Source organism: Tympanuchus pallidicinctus, unplaced genomic scaffold, assembly GCF_026119805.1.
Source record: "Tympanuchus pallidicinctus isolate F22 unplaced genomic scaffold, pur_lepc_1.0 scaffold16, whole genome shotgun sequence".
Taxonomy (NCBI): domain Eukaryota; kingdom Metazoa; phylum Chordata; class Aves; order Galliformes; family Phasianidae; genus Tympanuchus; species Tympanuchus pallidicinctus.
Window position 1 is genome coordinate 23,686,678 of NW_026294679.1, and position 21,841 is coordinate 23,708,518.

General features: G+C 55.9%; 3 protein-coding genes across 6 annotated transcripts in view; 2 read left to right on the top strand and 1 right to left on the bottom strand.

The window, feature by feature from the left end:
- ASCC1 (activating signal cointegrator 1 complex subunit 1) overlaps nt 1–14,742 on the top strand; it is a 27,464-nt gene extending 12,722 nt beyond the window's left edge. For all 3 annotated transcript variants that reach the window (XM_052676897.1, XM_052676899.1, XM_052676898.1), the window contains 4 exons: nt 1,033–1,152; nt 4,201–4,328; nt 5,599–5,678; nt 14,412–14,742. In XM_052676897.1, the coding sequence (XP_052532857.1) occupies nt 1,033–1,152; nt 4,201–4,328; nt 5,599–5,678; nt 14,412–14,528 (445 nt within the window). In that variant the 3' untranslated portion in view covers nt 14,529–14,742. The remainder of the gene's footprint in view (nt 1–1,032; nt 1,153–4,200; nt 4,329–5,598; nt 5,679–14,411) is intronic.
- Nucleotides 14,743–15,300: 558 nt separating this feature from the next.
- Nucleotides 15,301–18,795, top strand: SPOCK2 (SPARC (osteonectin), cwcv and kazal like domains proteoglycan 2). 2 transcript variants are annotated; one of them, XM_052677197.1, is made up of 10 exons: nt 15,301–15,636; nt 16,098–16,143; nt 16,272–16,386; nt 16,464–16,569; nt 16,634–16,727; nt 16,955–17,065; nt 17,144–17,350; nt 17,800–17,862; nt 17,983–18,123; nt 18,202–18,795. In XM_052677197.1, the coding sequence occupies exons 1-10, from the start codon at nt 15,316–15,318 to the stop codon at nt 18,345–18,347; spliced, it is 1,350 nt and encodes a 449-aa protein (XP_052533157.1). In that variant the 5' UTR covers nt 15,301–15,315; the 3' UTR covers nt 18,348–18,795. The 2 variants fall into 2 exon arrangements, with proteins under 2 accessions (XP_052533157.1, XP_052533158.1); XM_052677198.1 differs by having other exon boundaries at nt 16,482–16,569.
- Nucleotides 18,594–21,692, bottom strand: TYSND1 (trypsin like peroxisomal matrix peptidase 1). The gene is made up of 4 exons (XM_052677196.1): nt 20,510–21,692; nt 19,579–19,709; nt 19,242–19,311; nt 18,594–19,165 (listed from the first exon to the last, which is right to left on the bottom strand). Exons 1-4 carry the CDS (start codon nt 21,472–21,474, stop codon nt 18,829–18,831), a joined length of 1,503 nt encoding a protein of 500 aa, XP_052533156.1. The 5' UTR covers nt 21,475–21,692; the 3' UTR covers nt 18,594–18,828.
- Between the last annotated feature and the right edge of the window lie 149 nt (nt 21,693–21,841).

Consider the following 21,841-nt stretch of genomic DNA (forward strand, 5'->3'; position numbering starts at 1 on the left):
AAATCTTGACTCTCCACTGCCTTTGGAGGAGGAGTCAACACTTGACTGTGTTGACAGGTATTTCCCCTGCCATAGCCAAATAAATAGGCCTTTAAAATCAATTTAGGCTCCCTTCCACCCATATGAACCTTCATTAGCATTCATTTATTTTTACTAAATGCAAGCAATACTGTCTGAAAGTCAGTGTGCCCTCTTTTTACAATTTTTGGGTATGTGGCCTCAAGTGTTTGTAGTCTTACTTGTGCTGTTTCCCTCTCAGTAATCATACTGTTCCCTGGTGAGTCTTACTGGGAACCTCTTAGGCAGGCTGCACAAAAGCAAGCAAGGTTAGAGCAAAGTCACACTCCCACTTAACTTGTGGTCATTACTTCTGCCTGCCCTGCACTTCCCACAAGACCTCGGCGCTGATAGAGGCGGAGGCACTTGCTCCTGGGAGCTCTTGCTGCAGCACACGCCTCCTGTGATGTGCTCCTGGAGAGCAAGGAGGTGGTGTGCTTGGGAGCAGATAGGCTTCACGGTGTGCTGCTGGGTGTGGGAGTGCATATTACATCCTCACGCGTTTTAGGTTTCGCGTTCCTGCCAGAGTAGCTGGTGACGGTTTTTAAAGCAGTTCTATGTGCTCCCAGCATTTGTAAGTGGATGTTGAAATGTACTTAAAACTGCCTTCTGCATCAAGTGCTTTTGCCAGTGAAAATCGATGAACTGGAGGCTTTGTGTCACAGTCGCTCTCTTTGTGGGGAAGGCAGCAGCTTCTCTGGAATGAGGAGTTACACCATTTGACTGCTGATAGCTTTTGTAAAAAGTAAATAGAGATTTCTGCTTTGAGATGGCCTGTGAGTACTGACAAGTTGACTTAGTGTATGTCTGAAACAGTGAATGTATGAATTCAAATTTAAATGTTTTTGTGGCATTTTTTGAGATGATGAGACAATAGCAACTGTAGTTTTTCAAGCTTTAGAAATTAGGCAGGAGGAATGCTACATGCTGCCTTTCTAAAGCAAGTGTGACGTTTTGCTTTTTCTTCCATTTTAGCCAAATTACGGGAGGCAAGCCTCTGAGCGTGGAGGTGACTGGGGTGGAGTACATGAACGACGACCCTGCCATGATGGATGTCCTTTATGCCAAAGTTCACATGAAGGATGGCTCAGACAAGTGAGTTCCTTCTCCTTCAGCCCCCAGAATGCAGGCAGTGCTGAGCAGCAGCAGGAGAAACCTCTGCTGTCCAAAGTCTGCGGGTGCTGCTCGCGGTCCGTGGGCTGGCAGTCGGGAAGATTAAGTCATTCTTGCTTCCTAAACCAGTTAAGGCAGTGATGTGTTTGGTCTTTGAATCAGTCTGTGGTGCTGTTGTGAAGGATGTCATTTGTTTCTGTAACAGTCTATTGGAGTGAGTAATGGTGCTGTGGCTCAGGCAGTGAGGAGATAGGCAAGGAGGTGCTCCCCAGGTGACTTAAAACAAGGACAACTTGGCCTCTGCTGCCTGGTTTCCAGTGGATGGACCAGGTGAATCTGGATTTTATTCTGCAGCATTTCATTATTCTTAAAAGCCAGTTACACAAAAAAGTCCTTAGAAAAATGCAGCTTGGTCACAGAGTTGTTTTTTGTGTCCCTGAGTAGCCTGAAACACACGCTGGGTGTGAAACACCTGTCTTCTGACCTCTGGTGTGAAGTGTCAAAGCCAGGTTGGTGCGTTTGTGCTGTTCAGTGCTCTGATGTGGCTTCAGCTGAAGGCTCTGCCACAGTGCTGTCCAGGATGCAGTGGTGGCTGGACAGCTTTCCTCCATCTCATTTTTGACAAGTGCATCACCAACAGCAGCGTAATCTCTAAGTGCTTTCTCAAAGACTGGGGAAATGCAAGAGCCACCATCTTTCTGAACTGCTCATGTGAGATGGCTGGGAAGGAGGCAGAGGAGCAGCCAGGAGAACTTTAGCCTTCTCTTCTTGAGTGTTGGCTTTTTCCTCTTTAGCTTGATCTTTTTCCAGCGGTGCTGCCCTTGCTGTCTGATCCCCTTGCTGGAGGACAGCAGGAGCTTGCAGGGGGTGAACAGCACAGCTGGAGGAGGAAGGTGCCAGCAGGAACCTGTTCAAGGAGGGAGGGATGTGTTCTAGCATCTTCTTTCCCCGAGGGCCCCATGCTTACTGCCCCAGGGAAAAACACTTTGTTTGCTCTGTTGAAGTAAGAGATCGGATGTGAGATAAGAAAATGGTTGGGGGAAATGGAAGTGTAACAGCTGCTGAGATTGGGTAAGAACCCAAATCTTCTTTTCCCATTCTCTAGTCTTCCACTTTGAAGTCTGTCCTACCCTGACAGAGGTGAGATAAAGCAGAGGGGGATGGTGGAGAACCGGGGCAGTCTGTATCAGCCAGGGGGAGGAAATGAGGGAGCACTCAGAAATATGAGGTAAATGCTGGATGACCCAAGTGCCCTTCATTCAGTGCTGTAGAAATCATTATGTATCAGCTCACTGAGCTGTAGACCCCTTTTCTTCTGAGTCTCCAGGTCACCCCTTATGTGTGGCGCTCGCAAGTCTGCTTGCGCTTCTGTGCGTGTCTGTGACCAGACAGGTGGGAGTGTAATATGGTGCAGGAATGTCTGCCCATGGCTGGGCACTGCTTGGATGGCTGGGGACTGATCCTGCAGCTTGCCTCGGGTGCCAGTGCTGCCTGTTCTGCTGAGGAGCCTTTTAACCGTTGTGCTGGAACAATATGTGGATGGGCTGGCAGAGCTGCTTGGGCTGGGGAGAGAAATGAGACCTTCCAATCTGCCTGCCATTGCAAACAGAGATGTTTCCTGAGAAAGGGGCTTGCTGCTGAGATAGTGCCTCCCTCTATCCTTCATGAAAGTCCCTAGCTGAGGCTTTGGCCTAACCCAAACCTTGTGCTTTGCACGTCAACTGGAGGCTGCCAAGCTTCTGTTTTGCAACGCTGCTGCTTTTGCTTGGAAATAGGCTCAGAGAGGGCTGTGTGATTGTAATGTTTTTTCCTCATCCAGGCGGGTCCTGCCCTCACCTGTGAATTGATGCATCTCTCCCAGCAGAATTAATTGGCACTTGTCTCTCTTGCCTGCTTAAACCTGCTGCTTTTTGCTCAGAGACATGAGCAAAGCAGACTGGGAGCAGTTTTTCAGCTGTAAGGCCAATGCTGGAGGATCACAGCAGCCGTGTGCTGTGCCATGCTGCGCTGTGCTGTGCTGTGCTGGCTCAGACTGCTGCAGCCCATGTAAGAGGTGTGTGCTTTCCTGCCTCCTGTGAGATGTTCTGCTGGCTGTGTGTGGCTCCTGGAGTGGCTGGAGGTGAAGTTCCTTCCTGATCTTTGGATGATCTTGATCAGCTTAAGCCATAAAGCAGGAGATTTGATTTACCCGACTTAGCTTGCATAACTGCAGACAGCATTAGGGGATGGCAAGCCCTTCTGCACACAGAATGGCTCAGAATGAGAGAGAGATCATGCTCTGATGCCTCCCGCACGGCAAATAATTTCCATTATAATTCATTCTAATTTGTTTTATTTCCTTGATTAACTTTATAATGCAATAAAGCCCCATTTTCACTCGAGCTATTCTCTTTTAATTTGTTTTAGTATTGTCCGTAATGATATTCATTTAATCTTTGTCATTGCTAATTTTAAAAATCACTGATGTAAAGCCAGAAAATAGCAGAAAACCATGGCAGTCGCAAGTTGGAGAGTCTAGAAATTGCCGCGTGGCTGCCGGCAGCCCACTGGGGGCGAGGCGCAAGCAGGCGATGTAGGAGCTGGCAGCTGGAGCGTGGCCACCCCAAGCCCTGGGGCCAGCCAAGCCTTTCTCAGCTCCAGCCTGCTGCTGTGGGCCCTGTGGCTGCTGTGGGCCCTGCGCTGAGTGGGTCCCGTGGGGCCCAAGTGCCTGAACGCCCCGGGGAACGCAGGTTTGGGCATTGGCAGCAAACTCTTTGCTACGCTAAATCTGCCCCGCTTTGTGGATTGTGTGCAGCAGAAGCCGTGTGAGTGGAGGAAGGACAGAGGAGGCCTTGTAAAACAGCCAGAACTTTTTGCAGGATAACTGAATTCTGATGGCTCTGTTTGCTTCCCCTGCTCTCTTTTCCTGAGTGAATGCGGAGAACTCATTTCACACATGCTGTCCTTCCTGGCAGAAGAGCGAAGCACTGACAGTGCAGCAATTTCTTGTCGGCTTACTTTGCTCCGTTCTTTCCCCTTTTGCCTTCCCAGGCTGCAGATGATAGCTGATCAGCTGGTGGAGAGGTTCGTGGCCTCAGGTTTGATGCTTAGGGAATGGGATAGGGTGAAACTGCACGCTACTGTCATGAACACGCTATTCAGGAAAGACCCAAGCGGTGGTGAGTATTCTTGTTATTTGCTGGTAAATGCATTGAATCACTAGAGTTGGAAGGGTCCCTGAAAGACCGTCTGGCCCAACTGTTCTGCAGTGAACAGGACCACCCACAGTTCCATCAAGAGCTCTGAGCCCTGTTCCAGCCTGATCTTGGGTGTCTGTAGGGACGCAACCTCTCTGGGCAGCCTGTGCCGGTGCCTCACCACCCTTATTGTAAAACACTTTTTCTTTATATCCGGTCTAAATCTCCCCTCTTTCAGTTAGAATCCACTTCCTCATGTCCGTGTAACACAATACCACTGAACAGGAGGTATTTTGGTCAGTAACTGTTGACTTTCACACTTTTTGTGTTGGGTTGCTTTTTTTTTTTTTTTTTTTTTTTTTAAATTATTTTTGTGCTTATTTTAATCTTAAAAGTGCCTTGAAGATTGTATGGGGGATGTTGCTAAATAAAACCCAAGAAAAACTGAAAAAGCAGCCAGCAGAGCTGGAGGAGGCAGACGTGCTTTGAGTACTTTCTGAGTCCTTTCTAAGGTTCTTCTCACAATTTCAGACCCACTCTTGGCCAGCAGCACTCACAGGAATCTTGCCCTTTGGAGGGGGGGCCCACTGGCAGTAGCATCCTGTCTGTGTGCTGAACTGCTCTATCAGGCATGTGAGGCATTCGGAGACAATGAGGAGAGCTTTACCCAGGCAGCCATAGAAATCACTTTATGTTCGATACAGGGTCTGATTAGCATTGTTGGTTGTGAGTGGGAACTCATAGTCAATGCTGGAGATGTAGAAGAAATATTGAATGTATTCAGTGAGTGTGGCAAAGGTCCCTTAGAAAGAGCAGATTATGTACTTAGGGATTATGTAAAACTTCAGACATCCTCTGGGGAGATGGATCCGAGATGGAGACATTTGGCACTCACTGAAGGCCTGGATCGCTGTTCTCCATGTCTCTGTGGGTGGCTGCTTCCTTGCCTCACATATACACACGTAGATGGTATGCAGGGATGCTCCTCACAGCAGGTGCCCTCCAGAATCACCTCAACACCAGCTGTGTGCAGGGTCTTTCCGCCAGGTGTTGCAGGTAATCCTGGTGGAAGCACTGATCCCTGCACAGTCAGCACAGATATCTTTAAGATCAAAGTGGCAGTGTTTTTGCATGAAGAGCTGTGTGAGGATGGTTTATCAGCTGGCAGCTGACTTTGGGGAGGGGAGGATTGGGGGGTGAACACAGTTCTCCTATCTGAAGCTCGTTCTGGTGGTGGCTTTTCTCTTTCCAGCTGAAGAGCGAAGCAACACAGTGACTGGTAAATCATCCTTCAAGGAGAGGGAGTCGTTTAATGGGCGAAACATCCTCAAGGTCAGTATGAAATAATTAGAGAAATGGAGCCAGCTGCTGATATTAGATATCCAGAAGAGATTGAAGCACCTCTTTAAAACTGTCTTTGGCTTTGGCGTATGGGATTTCCCAGAGCAGGGGGCATCTGTTTTTGAAATAAACAATCTAGATCACTCCTAGTTGGGAGCAGTACAGTATTTAACAGAAGTGTTCTCAAAGCTGGTGAGCTCAGATCAGGAATACGTCACACGAATGCTAAGTGGGTGTTGGTGTTGTCGTTCACTTTGCTCATATCTTACCCTAGAGACTTAGGCTCCTGTTGGTTTGCAGCCCACCAGAAAGGCAGACTTTGTTGCTCTTGTTTCTCTCACTCATGCTTGTTTTTATGCCGCTAAAACTGCCACTTCACATGCTCTTTTTGTTTGTTAAATCTCTGCTATTAGTTTGCATGGTTCTGCTCCAGAAAACCAGTGGTTAGTGGGGGTCAGAGTCAGATTTAGTGTTGATGGGAGGGCAGGAAGCGAGATTCCCCAGGCTGCAGAGGTAGCAATGCTGGGCTGATGTGCGGTGCTCACACGCAGTGAGTGTCCAGAGAGAAAAGACAAGCCTGGAGAAGGGAATCAGCGCTGGGTTATAAGCCAATTTAAATCCTCATTGTGTGAGCTGATTTGTTATGATAAGAGGGAGGCAGGAGAGCGCTTGAATACGTGCATTCACATCGTGAAATGATAGATGTTCTGGTCACAAATTGGCAGCGGAGAGACGTGAGCAAGGATGCAGATCGGATGCGAAATGGACAGCTCGAAAGGACTGTGGGCATCAGGGGACAGAAGAGGTCTGTTTTGTGTTTGCAGTTCTGCTGTGCAATGCATTAGGTACTGGCTGCATGGGATGTGAAGACAGAGCAGAGCTGATTGATCTCCTCTGCGCAGAGGACAAACAAAGGGACAAAATTAGGTTAAGCTCTCGCCGGCTGTGCGAGCACGGTGTCATGACTCAGCACTGCCACGTGTGGAGCGCTTGCTGTGAGACCTCAGGGCTGCGTGGCGGAACGGGCCACTGATGGATGTGGCCCCTTTTTCAGCTCCCAGCACCTGAGCTGGCTCTGGAGAAGGCAGGTAGCAGCCCCAAGTGCCTGGAGGGACTCCGTTTAGGGAGCGTCTGCTTTTCGCTTTGCCCATCAGTCCTTTTTGCATTTGCTGATCATGTCCTTAGACTTCAGAGAGACGTAAAATTCAGCTGCCCTTCTTCGTTAATGTTCCTCATCCAAAAACATGCATAGTTTGAAAGGCGTTACGCTGCTCACTTGATTTTTGCAACACTCGTGGGTTGCACTGTGGGGCCGTGGGACTCGTGGTGCACAGTGCTTAGAAATGCCCCGGCCCTGCCTCAAATGCCATTTTTATTTGGCTGCTCTCTGAAATCAGAGCTGAGGCACTTTTAAAACCCCTAATTGATTCTGTACGGATGTAGCCCAAAGAGCTGCTGGCTGTTTGGACTGTTGATGATTACTTCAAAGCGTGCCTTCCTGCAAGAAATGTCATCCTTCTCCCCCACCTCCACTACATTTCCTAACCTACTCGCTTCGTATTTCCCTTTGGTCTCCCACGTGCCTGCAGCAGAGCACCCGTTGGCATTAATTAATTACATGAGTCATAAATAGCTGCAGGCTTCTTACCCGAGGAGCCCGGCCCCAGCCGGCCGCCAGTGTGCTCCAGCATGACCTTGCAGAACTGCACCACGTCCTCTTTTATATACATTATTTATCTGCTGCTCAGCGAGGTTGCCCTCTCACGAAGCGGCTGTTAGCTCGTGCAGCAGGATCTAAACGAAGGGCATCGGTGAGCGCGGTGTCAAGTCGTCATGCTGGGCCGCCTCCTTGCTCAGCTGTGGCTGTGGCACTGCCAGGCACGGGCTTGGCCTAGCAGAGGGCGGGACCTGCAGGTAATGGTGCACAACGAGGTGAGGATGGCCCAGTTCTGCCACTCTCCGGGGCTGCAGCTGATGCCTGCGTGCAGATGGCAGCAGTGTTTGCCGATAGGCTGCCTGCGCTACCCCGGGCTCCAGCTGGTATTTTGCTTTTGGCAGAACTCATCAGAATTTTATTGAATAATCCTTTGTTCTCCCCATTCCACAGAGTTAAACACACACTCCTGTTTGTGCTAATAAATCGTTGTGCAGGCCGGTGCCTTCCCACACTGCTCAGAAAATAGATCCTGTAGGATGAGTTACATCGAGGAGTTTAAATTCCCTCTGTCTTGAAGAATATTTGTGCAAAAGGTTCCTTGATTTGCTTGGTGCAGAAAGCCCAGGGGAAGCGTGTGAGTGATTTGTGCCTCCCATGAAGGTGCGAGACGCTTTGGCTTTGTTCTTGTCTAGCTGAGTCCCAAGGAACAGGGCTGCTTTATGAAGCGTTTCATACAGAGCAGTACGTATTGCTTCCAGGGAGGTGGTGTGCCAGCTCCTCACACGTCCAAGTCACGGATCGCAATCCTGCTCCAGCATCTCCCATGTGAGTAAGGTCAGGCTGGGCACAGCGGGGAGATGCCAGCTTGGCAGCCCCTTTGTGCTGCCTCCTCCTCCTCCCCCCTGCCCTGCAGGGTGGCTGTGTGCCCAGCGTCGCAGCTGGCGCAGTGCTGGCACTGAGGCAGCCGGGGCAGCTGCGTGCATCTCCGGAGCCAGGGCTTGGCTGCCTTCAGGCTTTTATTTATTATTTACTTGGTCATTTATTTATTTTCCCCTGTGAAAATGCTAAGGCTGTGGTGAATAAATAGAAATGCAAAGGAACGTGAAGATACAGCCACAATGTTCCAGGATCCTTCAAAAAGGCTTGCGGTAGGAAGAGTGCCATCTGAGCTCACACAGTGTTAGAACTGAAGGATTGTATCTTGAGGTTTGGGATATAAAAGGGTGGCCTGTGCTGTGTGTGGACAAAAGGTGAGCACGTTTTGAGCAAGGAAAGGAGTGAACCCTGCCTTAATGGCTTACGAGATTACAGACTGAGAGAGCAGCTCTGCAGGTGCTGTGGAGCAAAGCTTCGGCAGGCACTGAGCTGATGTGCCAGGCCTGGAGCTGGGTCCATCAGTATAGAGGCACGTGCTGCTGGGACAGACAAGGCGTGACCCAACCTGGCTCCAGAATTTAAGGGCATTAAATTATGGGGCCGTGTCCTCTGTCACTTGGTGTTTTTATTCAGTGACAGACCAGTGCTGGTGGGTTGCACGCAGACCTGGTAGTGTCCTCTGTTGCTCCTTCTGTCTTGCTGGACAGGAGTAGTGCAGCAGCTGTGGTATTGCAGCAGTTCAGTTTAAGACGTTTGATGCAGCACCACATGAAAGCAAAATCTTGGCCTTGAAGTCCTCCCTGTACCCTGAAAATACCCTAAGCCCAGCAAGCTGTTAAGCAGAGAACATCTGCCTCTGCACAGTCACTGCTGCCAGTTCTCCTGTGGACTGATGAGTGCTGCATATGTTCTGCAGCCTCTGGCACCTAGACTGCATCTCTGCAGCTTTCCTTGGGGAGTTAGAGGGATGGACTCTTTCCCATTGTAGTTTTGAAATCGGAAGACCCACATTAGGCGTGATCAAGTCTTCCTAGTGTGCAGAAAAAATGATCTGGTGGTCCTCCGTGGTGAGATGAGAGTATGTACCCAGCACAGCTCTGAGAACTGGAGCAAGTGTGTGCTCTGCAGAGGGGAGATCTCTGCCTTCAGTCCTGATTGTGCTGCTATCGAGGGAGAGACGGGCAGCCAATGTATGCATGATTCTGGGAGGAAAAGGAGATGTAGTTGGGTCACTGTGAAAACGTCTTCCTACGTGTGGGCTGTGTTTAGTGCCAGAAAAGAAAGAGCACATTGATGAGTGAAAGTGGGGAGCTCATCACAGAGGCACCCTGGCCCTTCTGCTGGCTAATCTCCCGGTCTGCCTGATTTAATGGGCTTGCTCTGTGTCCAGGCTCCTCCTCTCAGTGACTGTGAACAGATCTGGGAGGTCACATTGACAGGTCCTTGTCCCGGTGTTCCCAGGTGTTTTGCAAGCCTCTTGGCATCACTGCAGCAAAGCCAAAGCCCAGGTCCTACAGCACCTGCAGCAGCTGTTCTTAATGGGGAGTGCTGGGTGCCATGGGGGTGAGGCTGCTTTGGAGAGATGCAGGGGTTGATCGTTAATTCCTTAAACCAGTTGTACCATGAATCCCTCACACTGGAAGTTAGCAGAGCCTTTAATTTGCTGGGGTGTTTTATTCTTGTCAGAAAGATGTGTGAGGATGCAGTAACTTCTAAATGTCCCACTTGTGTTTGTTTCTTAGTTTGCAGAATGCCTTTCACCATAGCAACTAGGGCTTGCTTTCCTCAAATGCATGAATTTTCATGGATTTGCAGCAAGGAGGGGAAACGACCCAAAACCCTGTGCTAAAGCAAAAGCTTTGCAGTGTGACAGAAGCATCTCTGGGTTCTGCTCATGCAGGACAAACCAGGCAGTCTCTGCTGAACAAAGACTGGATGTGGCCCCAGATAGCTCTACTGGGAAGAAGGCAAGCGTGCATGTAGCCTCCTTCCCTGTTTCCTGTGCAGACAGAACCAGCAATGAGCTCCTCCTGCCTCAGGGATGCAGAGGACAGTGAGGCCATGACCTCCCTTGGCCCTTTCTGAGCTTGTTGCTTTATGATCACCATGTAAGATAGATGCAAAACACCCATAAAATGGCATTTGCTTATGTACCAAAAGCTCCGTGGCATTTAGGTGGCATTTACTCTGGCTCAGCAAAATAAAAATATAAGTAAGAAATCGCCTGTCATGCATGCCAAGAACACCCTGCATTTTGTGCATCGCTCGCTCTGACATGAGTGGTACTTTTCCAGGTAGAATTGGTTTGTGTGTGACTGCTGTGCAAGGGGCAGAATGGGTGATTTAAGCAGGAGGGCTTCTCCTTTGTCACCACTGACTCGTGTCTTGCACAGGGCTCGCGCTAACCCTGGGTGCCGATCACTTGTCTGCAATTTCAGGTCTTGTGTTGCTTTGCTGCAGAGCAAGAGAATATAAATGACTGGACGAGACAGGCTGAATGCTAATGGTAAGGGAGTTAGTGCTCTGCTTCCAGCACAGGCCTGCTGCGCTCCCCCAAGACAGGCTGCCAGGTCTTCTGTGAGTGGCTTGCCTCCCTCCTGAAGTCTGGATGCTTTCTTTTTTTGTAAGGGAAGAGAGGCTTTGGATGCCCAAACAGTGTAAAGAGCCGCAGGAAGGGAGCCCTGACCAGTGTCAGCAGGAGGTGGGCGCTTCATTGTGAGACACTGCTATGGATGGGCGCTGCCTACCTGCTTTTGGTGTTTGTCTTGTGTTGCTGCTGGTGAGCCTCCAAGTGCAATTAAACCCCTGGCAGATAGTCATTGGCATAGTGGTGTCCGCAGTGAATAACACAGGAATCAGATGTTTCTTTCTTGGCACCAAAGTGTCTCAGAAAACATATTTTGAAAGTGAAAATAGAAGAGGAAAAAATCCATTAATTGAACAAGCTTCCCAGATCTTGACAGCTTGCCCAGTTAGGTTTCATCCTCTGTGAGCCCGCAGAGGATTTGGTTCAGGTTTGTCTGGGGGACTTGGAGCGCCTCTGCTGGAAGGGTTTGCTGCATTTCTTGGGGTGAAGAGGGAGGAGCTCCAGGGCAGCTTCTGGAGATGGAGGCTGTTAGGTTGGCCGGCAGAGCTCTTAGCAGAAGTGCACGAAACCAGACATGCTGACCCCGCAGGTCCCTGATCTACCAGCAGTTTCCCAGCACTGGGTTGTGTCTGTGAGCGAGAAGCAGCTGTGACAGAGGAGGGGCTCTGGCAGGCAGAGGGTTTGCTGGCGCGGATGACTTCACCTGGTCTTTCACATTTCTAACCCAGCCAAGGAGAGCAGGGCACCTGACTCTTTTTGCCAGCAGGCCTCAGGCAGACAACAGTGCACACATCGCTCGCCTGCAGGGCTGATTCACTGCGGGCAGTTTTGTACTGCTGAGCCATTGTGCCCCTGCCCTGGGGCACTGCTTCCCAGCCTGGAGCTCCAGCAAAGGCAACTTCTCCCCACAGAGCAGGTGTGTGTGTGTGCACCTCTGCATCTTCTTCTGCGCTAATGCTGCTCTTTGCTGGGAGTTTTTAATTGTAAGGCGTTGGCATTGTGGTGAATTTTCACTCCCTCGGCGTTTCTGAGCTCTCAGCAGGGCAGCACGGGCTCGTTGTCAATTCCGGATGGGTCATTTTTGGCTGACTGCTGGAGACAACGTAAAGCTTTACAGCAATCAATAACCCTGACGGCAGCGCAGAACCCAGGCCAGGCAGCACGAGCACAAGCCAGGGATTGCGTGGAGGAAGTTTCAAGTACCTTGGCCTTCCTCCCATCACCTGGGTTCCTTCTGTCCTCCCGCTGCCGTTAATGCTTCTCACTCTTGTTGAGCCCATGACAGGTGACGTGAAGGCACGAGCTCACATTGGCAGCTCTGCTCTCTGGCAGCGGAGCCGAAGCGTGCCGCAGCCATCCCAGCACGGGGCAGTGCCATGATTTATTGCTGCTGTTTCTGAGTTTGCACACAAAGGTGCCGCTGCGCTCCAGGAGAGCTGCTTGACAAATGCCCAAATGCATACTTCTTCCAGGAATCCTTTGCATTTATTTCCCCAGTGTTTTGGTCATATCTGCTTCACAAGCTGAGGCAAAGGGGGAAAAAGTGCAGAAATAGCCCTCCTGTTAATGTGCCACTCTGACTCTGCTGGATTGCTGTGGTTGGGGACTGATGTTTGGAGGAGTGTGTTTGCCCGTCGTTCATTGTTGTTTGATGTGCAAGTATTTTCCTGCTGTGCAGGCTCAGCACATCTCCAGTGCCTTCGCGCTGAGGTGCAGGACTTGAGGTTAAATGTTAGCAGTGTGCTCTCCTTGTTGAGGTCTAATTTGATTTGGGAAGGCAGAGGGTACTTAGTTGAGTGATGCTATTCCCTCAAGGGGCATTAGGAGGTGGCATGGCGTGTGCGGGGTCAGCTCTGCATATTGAGCTTTTCCTCCATCGGGCTTGTTTTCATTTATAGTATTAAGAAATCCCCCATCCACCCCCTTATTTATTCCTCAGGCAGTGAGGATGTAAATCCGTTGGCGCGTTTGGATTTAGGGCATTGCCTTGTTGCTGCTGAGCCTGGCTTCCTGCTCCAGCCAGATGCCACGGCTTGTGGCAGCCCTGCGAGTGACCTGCATCTGCTCCCTACAAATCCACACCTCCTCCCCTCTGTGGCCCTCTGGGAAGGAGAACTGCACCAACCTCCAGGGCTCTCCTTTTCCAGAAGAAAAGGAAAAACACAAAGTGCTCTTCCATTTCATTGGCCTCCCCACAAGCAGAGCAGTTCTGTGGTGGGAGATATAAATATCTTTCTCAGCTCTTGCTTGGCTTCTCCCCAGGATAAATAGATGCGGAGGCTGAGCCCTCTGAAGCCTCTCCCAAGCCCCCAGGATGACTGTGGGATGTTTGCTTGTCGCAGAGGCGCAGAGCCCTTGGAGGAGGGCTCTTTCTCAATTGCCCGTGGTGGCTCTGGGCTGTGTGGTGCCGTGACTCTGATACTCGCGCATGGTATCCAGTTGCCTACAAGCGCAGAGGAGCATCAGTAGGAGCTGGCTTGAAAGGAGAGCAGGAAAAAAATAGGGCTGTGGCTGTCCTTTAAATCTTGTAGTGCATTTGCTCTCAGAAAGTACAGCTGCATTACCAAAAATCAATAGTCCTAGCAGTGTTCTCCATGGGAAATACACGCACTCAGACTCGCAGGAGGTAGTAGTGCTTAAAAAAGGCCGTGGGAATACCAAGTGCTTCAGTACAAAGGCTTTGCTTCACTTCTAGCAGCGTGCAGATGGAGCAGCCTTGCCCCAGCTGCTGCCTTCTGGGGCTCTCCCATGGCCTCCCCCATCCAGTGGGGGCTGCCTTGCTGGCTGCTTGAGGGGCACCTTCCCATTCCGCTCTGCCCAAACAAGAAGAAAAGGAGACCATCCACTTCCCCAACATCTTATGAGGCATTTAAGACCTACCCAGCCTTTTGGAAACATAATTAATCTTTAATTATATTCATCTTTAATTGCATCAAATGGAGTTTGTGTGTTGGCAGTCATTCTTCTTCCCCTCCTCTGCCCCTCTAGGAGAAGCCCCCCTGGGACAACCTTGTTCCAGCAGGGCTCTGGGGAAGTGACGGGCAATGGAGAGCTGTGGGGTCCTTCTTCCAGGCCAGCTGTTGGTTTTGACCAGGAGGTGCAGGGAGGCGATGATGGAGGAAATGGCTCTGCAGAGCAGTGCTTTTAATTCACGAGTGCGTTTTCTGCGTCCTCCTGGAATGGAGCAGGAGCAGCACATTGCTCTCAGAGGCACTGCGTTCCCAGCAGTGTCACCGAGCTTCCCTGTGAGGACCTGATGTCATCTTTTGGCTGGCTTCATGCATGGGATGAATGGGCTGAGGCGTGCCTCTGGCCCCAGCACGGCTCACATGCATGAGCCCGCTGCCAAATGAAGGAAGGATTGTTGAGCAGAGTGGGGTCAGTGCTGGGATGGTGCCTGCTGACCCCTGTTGGGACCAAGCCTTATTAACCATAAGCCCTGCGGCCTGGGCCAGAAGCAGACACCCTCTCCTGAGAGTGCATGCCATAGCTGTGCTGGGATGGGGAAGCAGGCTTGGCAAGCGGCACGCAGCCCTGTAACAGGAGCAGCTGCAGGCTGAGCTGCTGTTGTTGTTCCTGAATGGCTTTTTCTCTTCTCATGCAGCTCTTTGAGAACTTCTCCTTCGGTGAGGCGCAGCTGGACGCGGTGCTGCTCTCCCAGCGCTACTCCTCGGATGCCTCTGGGTACTATGGCACAGCAGGGCGGCTGCTACTGCACTGACTAGGGGACGGTTGCTGCACAAGTGATGGAGAGTAGTGGCTGCGCGTGGCTCGGGGCCACCTTATGCCTTGTAGCATGGCTGTACTGCAGGGGGGAGCCTGGGGCTTGTGGGGGGGTGTGCGATCCCTCTGCCCTCTTCGGCCACAGTGAGAGCTCAGCTCCAGCAGTGTGCCTGCCTGGTGTCGGCCTACAAATAAAGGAGTTTTGTTTACGGGCAAGCATTTGTCTCTTGTTTCACTGATGGCTCCTGTGCTTAAGCTCACGGCATAGGCAGGGCTGCCCCCCCAGGCGGCTCCACTGCCCATCCGTGGCACTGTGCACCTCCAGGGATGGGGCACCCACAGCTCTGGGCAGCAGTGCCAGCACCTCGCGCCCCTCTGTGTGAAGAATTTCCTCCTGTCACCTAAGCTAAATCTCCGATCTTTCAGTTTACAGCCGTTCCCCCTCGTGCTGTCGCTCTGCCCACGCACAGAGTCGGTTCCCCCTCCCGCTTACAAGCTCCCTGCACGCGTCCTTATTGCTACCGCAAACGAAAGCGTGCCTTTCCCGCAGAGCCGGCGCGCGGTACGGGGCACGGCGGGGCCGCCGGGAGCGGAGCTGGGGCCGGCCCAGGGGTGGTGGGGCTGCGGTAGGGGAGGGGCTGGGGGCGGGAGCGAGGCTCCGCCCCCGATGCTGAGCCCCCGGCCCCGCCCCCCGGCCGCACTCGCCGCCGGCGCCTCCCCGCGGTGCGGAGCGGTGCGGTGCGGTGCGCTCGGCTCGGCTCGGCCCCCGCCGGCGCTGCGGCAGGATGCGGGGCTGCGGCGGGCACCGCGCCCTGCTGCCGGCCCTGCTGCCGGCCCTGCTGCCCGCCCTGCTGCCCGCGCTGCTGCTGCCCGGCGCCGCCGCCGCCACCGGCCCCGGCCCCGCGCCCGGCGGCAATTTCCTGGAGGACGAGCAGTGGCTGTCCTCCATCGCGCAGTACGGCGGCCGCATCCGGCACTGGAACCGCTTCCGAGACGTGAGTGCGGGGCGCGGGTGGGGGCGGGCGCGGGGTGATGCCCTCCGCCCGTCCTCACCTCCGCTCCGCTTTGTTCCACCGCCGCCCCGCGCCGCGCCGCAGGAGGTGGAGGTGAGCGGGGCGGCGCGCCGCCGTCGGTGCGCGATGCGCGGGGTCTGTGCCGGGCAGCGCTCTGCACCACGCGCGGGTGTCCGCGTGAGCGTGTGGCGGTGTGCGGCGCGCGGGGCCGGGCGACGCGTGTGTCCGCGTGTGTGCGTGTGCGTGATGCATGTCCGTGTGCCGCGGGTGCGTGCGGAGCGCACGGGGGTGCATAGCGCGGTGCTCGCGGGCGTGTGCGGCGAGCAGGTAGATGTGCGGTGCCCGTGCGTGTGCGCAGCTCGCCGTGCCCTGCCGCGTGCGGTGCGTGAGCGTGATCCGCACCTGTGTGTGCACGACGCCCGTCTGTGCGGCGCTCGGCCGTGTGCGGTACCCGTGCACGTGCGGCGTCCGTGCGCGCGCGGTGCCCGCCTGTGTGCAGCGCACCCCGCTTGAAGCGGCTGCGTGCACTGCACCACCCTGCGCTGTGCCCGCAGGACGACTACATCCGGAGCTGGGAGGACGGGCAGCCCCCGGATGAAGGTACCGAGGGGGGGTTGGTGTCGGCTGGAGGGGGGAGCGCGGCCCCGTCCCAGCCTCTGGCAGCCGTAGCCGTGCGCGGCTGCATTCCCTGGGGGCTCCTAAGCGACCCTCCCCGCCTTGCTCCCCAGGAGAGGACAGCACCAAGGACCCGTGCCAGAAGGTGAAGTGCAGTCGGCACAAGGTGTGCGTGCCGCAGGGCCCGCAGCGCGCCGTCTGCGTCAGCCGCAAGAAGCTGGAGCACAGGTAGGAGCTGGGGGGCGGAGGGGAGGGCGGGGGAGGTACGCATTTGGAGTCGGAGCTCATTTGGAGACGGAGCTCAGCGTGGCTCTCCCCTTCAGGATCAAGCAGCACGGGGGCTGCAGGCCGTGCCACTCCGCCCGCCCGGCGCCCGTTTGCGGCTCCGACGGACACACGTACAGCTCTGCGGTAAGCGCGGGGATGGGGGGGTTATGGCGCTGCAGCCCCCCGTGACGCCACGCTGTGTCCCCAGTGCAAATTGGAGCAGCAGGCGTGCCTGGCCGGCAAGCAGCTGACGGCGCGCTGCGATGGGCACTGCCCCTGCCCCACCCCCGGCAGCACGCAGGGTGAGTGGGGGCGGGGGGTGCGTTTGCATGCGTGCCATGGGAGGGTGATTTTGGGATTCACCTGTGCAATATGTGGCGGTGCACCCATGCAACGTGCAGGTGTTCCCATCAATTTGGGGATGCCCTTGTGTGGCACGGGGGTGCAATTTGGGGACACACGCAATGGAGTGGTGCGTCAGTGCAGTGTGGGGGTGTCCCCCACCTCACCGTGACCTCCCTCCCCACAGAGCCGTGCACTGGGCAGGACCTGGCCGATCTGGGGGAGCGGTTGCGGGACTGGTTCCAGCTCCTGCGTGAGAACGCCAAGCATAACGCCTCCGGAGGGACCCCCGGCACCGGTGCAACCCCAACCCCACATCCCCCTTGTCCCCATGTCCCTTTGGGGCCGGGTCCCATGGTGGCATCGTTGCCCACAGCTCTGGCGGCCGGCTGCAAGGAGGCGGTGGGGTGGATGTTCGGGCGCTTGGACACCAGTGGGGACCGCGTCCTGGAGCAGCCCGAGCTGGCTGCCATCAACCTGGACAAGTACGAGGCGTGCATCCGCGCCTTCTTCAACTCCTGCGACACCTCCCGTGATGGGCGCGTCACTGCTGCCGAGTGGTGCCTCTGCTTCTGGAGAGAAAGTGCGTGTGGCTGGAGGGTAACGGGGGGGTGCGTGCCTTGGGGTTTCGGGGTGTGACAGAGGGGAGGGATGTGAATAATAGGGTTTCGGAGATGCAGAACATTGGGGGGATGCGTGCTGCAGGGTTGGGGATGCCCACCAGGGAGGATGCATGCAATACAGGGGGGAGCGGTGCTGAGGGAATGCACTGCACAGCATTGCGTGCACAACAGCATGCAGTGCGGGGAGGATACACGCTATGGGGTTGGGGGAATGCATGCCACGGGGTCCTCAGGTGCATTGCACAGCATCAGGGAAATGCATACACACCACGGAGGGATGCACATTGAAGAGTCAAGGGATGCATACGATGGGGGGGTGCATGCAGTGCAGAGAGGATGCACGCCACGGGGTTCTGGGGATGCACCTCACACCATGGGGCCACCCCCTGAACGTGTGTGGATGCTGCAGAGCCGCCGTGCCTGCGGGAGCTGGAGCGGCTGCAGATGCAGGAGGCAGCCAACGTGCAGCCTGGTGAGTTGGGGTCCCAGGGAGCCCTGGCCCCTCTGATGCGGTGGAGCTGGGGTGCTCCATGCCAGGGGGTCCGGGCACTGCATGTCTTCTGGGGTGCGTTGGGGACCCGTTTTTTTGCAGGCACCTTCGTGCCCAGCTGCGATGAGGACGGCTACTACCGACGGACGCAGTGTGAACCAGGCGGCGCACAGTGTTGGTGCGTGGATCCACAGCACGGCACTGAGCTGAGCGGCACCCGCTCCCATGGCCATCCCGACTGCGGTGAGCTGGGGGAGACTGTGTGGTGACATCCCCAAGTGGCTGGGGGGCCCCATCACTGAGTAATCCCTGTGCTCACAGAGGACGCAGCGGGGTTTTCAGGAGACTTCGGCAGTGGCGTGGGCTGGGAGGATGAGGAGGAGAAGGAGCCTGAGGAAGCAACAGAGGAAGCTGAGGAGGAGGAGGCCGAGGCGGGTGAAGGAGATGATGGTGGCTACATCTGGTAGAGGCGGGGGGGGGGGCGGCACGGCTGGGGGCAACCCCTGTCGCCCCATTGCCCCCTGGCACAGAGCGCAGGGGCAGCCCCCGGCTCCAAGTGGGACAGGGCTGTGGGGCGCTCGCCCGGGCGGGCCCCAAGGCGGGCGGGGGGCGAGCAGTGCGAGGCTGAGCTCATGCCCCCCACCCCCCCCCCCGTTTGCGCTTTTTTTGGTTTTATTTTTAATTAATTTTATTTTTCGGGGGGGAGGGAGGGAGGGGAGTAGAACCTAGCGTGCTGCTGCGTGGTCAGAAAGTGCACTAATAAACGAAAATTGGGAAAAAAATGGGAAAAAAGCAAAAAAAAAACCAACCCACCAACACCCTTCCCCCCACCTGCCCCCCCCATGCCCCTGACCCCCTGTCCGTGCTGTGCTTGCTGCTGCGGTGTTGTGAAATAAACGCCCGTGCTGTGTCGAACGCTCCATGCCCATTCCTGGCCCTTCCAGCCCCCTACCTAGGGCTCTGTCCCCAGATATGCCCTGCTTGGGGGGCCACCACGTCCCGCTGACCCCAGCCACCACCAGGGACTCCATGGCTCAGATGAGGGCTTTTATGGAAGCACTCCAATTCTGGGGGAGGGGTCACAGCTTGCTGGGGGGCCGCTGCTGCAGCCGCCATGCTGCCTGTGCCCCCTTGCTGGCAGCATTGAGTGGGGCGAAGGCAGCAGGGTTCCCGCTGCAGCGATAGCGGGCAAGAGGAGTGCGCAGCAAGGAGATGGGGATGCAGAAGTTGAGGTGTGGGTAGGTGGTCCCTGCGGCGTTGTCCCGCACGTTGCTGGCCACGATGCCTGGAGAAGGGAGATGTCACCAAAGGCATTAACGCAATGGGGACACTTGGGGGATGCAGTGGGGACAGGGGCTCACCTAGCAGGCATCCGTCGCGAGCAGAGAGCAGGGGGCCGCCACTGGAGCCAGCGTGCACGGCGCAGGTGCTCTGCAGCATCACCGGGGGGGTTCCCACCACGGCCGACAGCACACCCCCCGTCACTGAGGGGCCACACGCACGGCCTAGCGCCCCAAAGCCCAGCGCCAGCACTGCCTCCCCTGCACCACACCATCGGCGTTAGGACATTCCATCACACCTCTAATGGCACCCCTACACAGGACCCCACTGTCCCCATAGGATGCCACTGTCCCAGCCCCATTCCTCCATGGCATCCCACTGTGCCCTGTACCCCCCCAACCTGAAGCTGGCACTCACCGGGTTGGAAAGTGGTGGCAAGGTCAGGGGGCTGGAAGCTGGGCACGCTGTCCTGCAGCTCCAGCACTGCCACGTCAAAGGGGGACGCCTCAGTCGTGGCGAACACCAGGCGGGCCTGCAGGATAGTGTCACTGTGGGTGCAAAATGGGGATAAAATAAAGAAAATAGCAAAAAGCAGGGTTAGGGGTGAGCCATCCCATGGACGTGGCCATGGGGATGCTGAACAGTCTGGTCTGCAAAAATGCAAGTTGCACCCTGCACTTCATCTTACATTGCTTCCAAACCTGGATGTGGCCAAAGGGAAGAAGCTCTTTGCTGCAGTGGCCCAGCTCTTTACATTTATTGCATGACCTATTTTGGGTTGCATCCTCATTGCACGGCCTATTTCAGATCGCGTGGCCCATGCTGAGTTGCATGACCTTTGCTGGGTTGCAGACCCATGTTAGGTTGCAAAACCATTGCACGGCACAGCCCATGTTGGGTTGCACAACCACGTTGGGTTGCACACCCATAACATGGCCCGTGCTGAGTTGCATGACCCATGCCGGGTTGCACAGCTATTTTGGATTACACACCCTGTGCACGATCCATGTTGGGTTGCACAACTACACTGGCTTGCATACCCATAGCATGGCTTATGTTGGGTTGCACACTCATTGCACCAGCCTACGTTGGGTTACACACCTACTGCATGGCTCACGTCACGATACCCCACCATGTTGGGTTGCACACCCATTGCATGGCCCATGTTGGGTGGCATGCGCATTGCATGGTCCATTCTGGGGTTCACAACCGATGCTGGGTTGCACGACCAACGCTTGGTTACACGCCCATTGCGAGACTCATGTTGGGTTTCACCACCATGTCGGGTTGCACACCCATCACACGTTGCCCACCCCCAGCCCCCATCATCCCATGGGGCCACACTCACCACGTGGTGCTGTGCCGCAGGGTGACGCGCAGCGGGGCGCCCCGTTGCAGCACATGCCGGCAGGTGAGCAGCAGCCGCGGGGCCACCAGCGTGCCCGACCCCCAGCTGCTCCCACTCTCTACCAGCACGGCGCAGCACAGTGCTGGGGCACCGTGGGTCTCGGGCAGCGGCAGTGGCGGAGGCAGGCTGCCGAGCTCGGGCAGCACTCCGCGGGCACTCTGCAGGAGGGCGTGCAGGGAGCAGAGCAGCGCCAGCCCCAGCCCCTGGCCGTCCTGGCAGCCGGCAGTGGCAGCAACGACGGCCACGAGGCGCGGCGGAGAGGACGCGGGCGCGAGGGCGAGGACGGGCCCACCCTGAGTGCCGGGCAGGCAGCGTGCATCGGTGAGCAGCAGGGCGCGGTGAGGCCCGGCGGCATTGCTCAGCACACCGGTGCTCAGCGCATTGAGGAAGAGCTCGGGGCAGAGCGCACCGAAGGGCGTCCCGCAGGTCAGCAGCGCCGCGCCCTTGTGCAACGTGGCTGCCGGGGCCCAGGGCGTCCAGGTACCGCCAGGTGTGTCCAGGCCGGGCACCCGCAGCCAGCAGAACCAGGGCAGGGCCTCGGTGCTGTCCTCGGCCGTGCTGAGCGTGCCAGGCAGTGCGCGGGCGAAGGCATCGCAGCGCAGCAGGGCCAGCGGGCACGCGACGTGCTGCTGCACGGTGTCAGGTGGTGGGGCAGCCTGCAGCACCGAGATGTGCAGCCCGGGCCGCAACGCCGAGGGCGGCAGGGCATCGCCATGGGGCCAGGCGGTGACGTCGGGCTGCAGAAAGGGCACCAAGATGGCAGCAGGGCACAGCACCAGGCCCGGGCTGCGGCACAGGATGGCCCCGCTGCAACTGCTTGGCTCCACGTCCGGCTCCGAGGGGTCCGACACACTGACCACGCAGCCGGGCAGCTCCCATGGTACCGCGGTGCCGTCCTCAGCCATCTGCAGAGCAATGCAGCACGGAGCAACGCGATGGAGAGCGAAGCGACGCGGAGCAACTCAACGCGGAGCGACGCAGAGCAACGCAACACGCCGCAACTCAAGCAACGCAGAGCAACCGGAGGCAAAGCAAAGCACAGCGACGCGCCGCCCCACCGCCACCATGGCCGCACAGCGCCGCACAGCCCCGCACCGCCCTGCTCGCCCATAGGCCACCGGCAGTTCCGCGGCCCGACCCCATTGGTGAGGGTGGGGCTTAGCCTGGCGACGTGGCGAGAGGCCGGGCGCGGGCGGGGCGTTGCACCACGGTAGGCGGCGCTGCACGGGGTTGCGCCATGCGAAGCGGCAGGGAGCGCCCACGCTGCTTTTT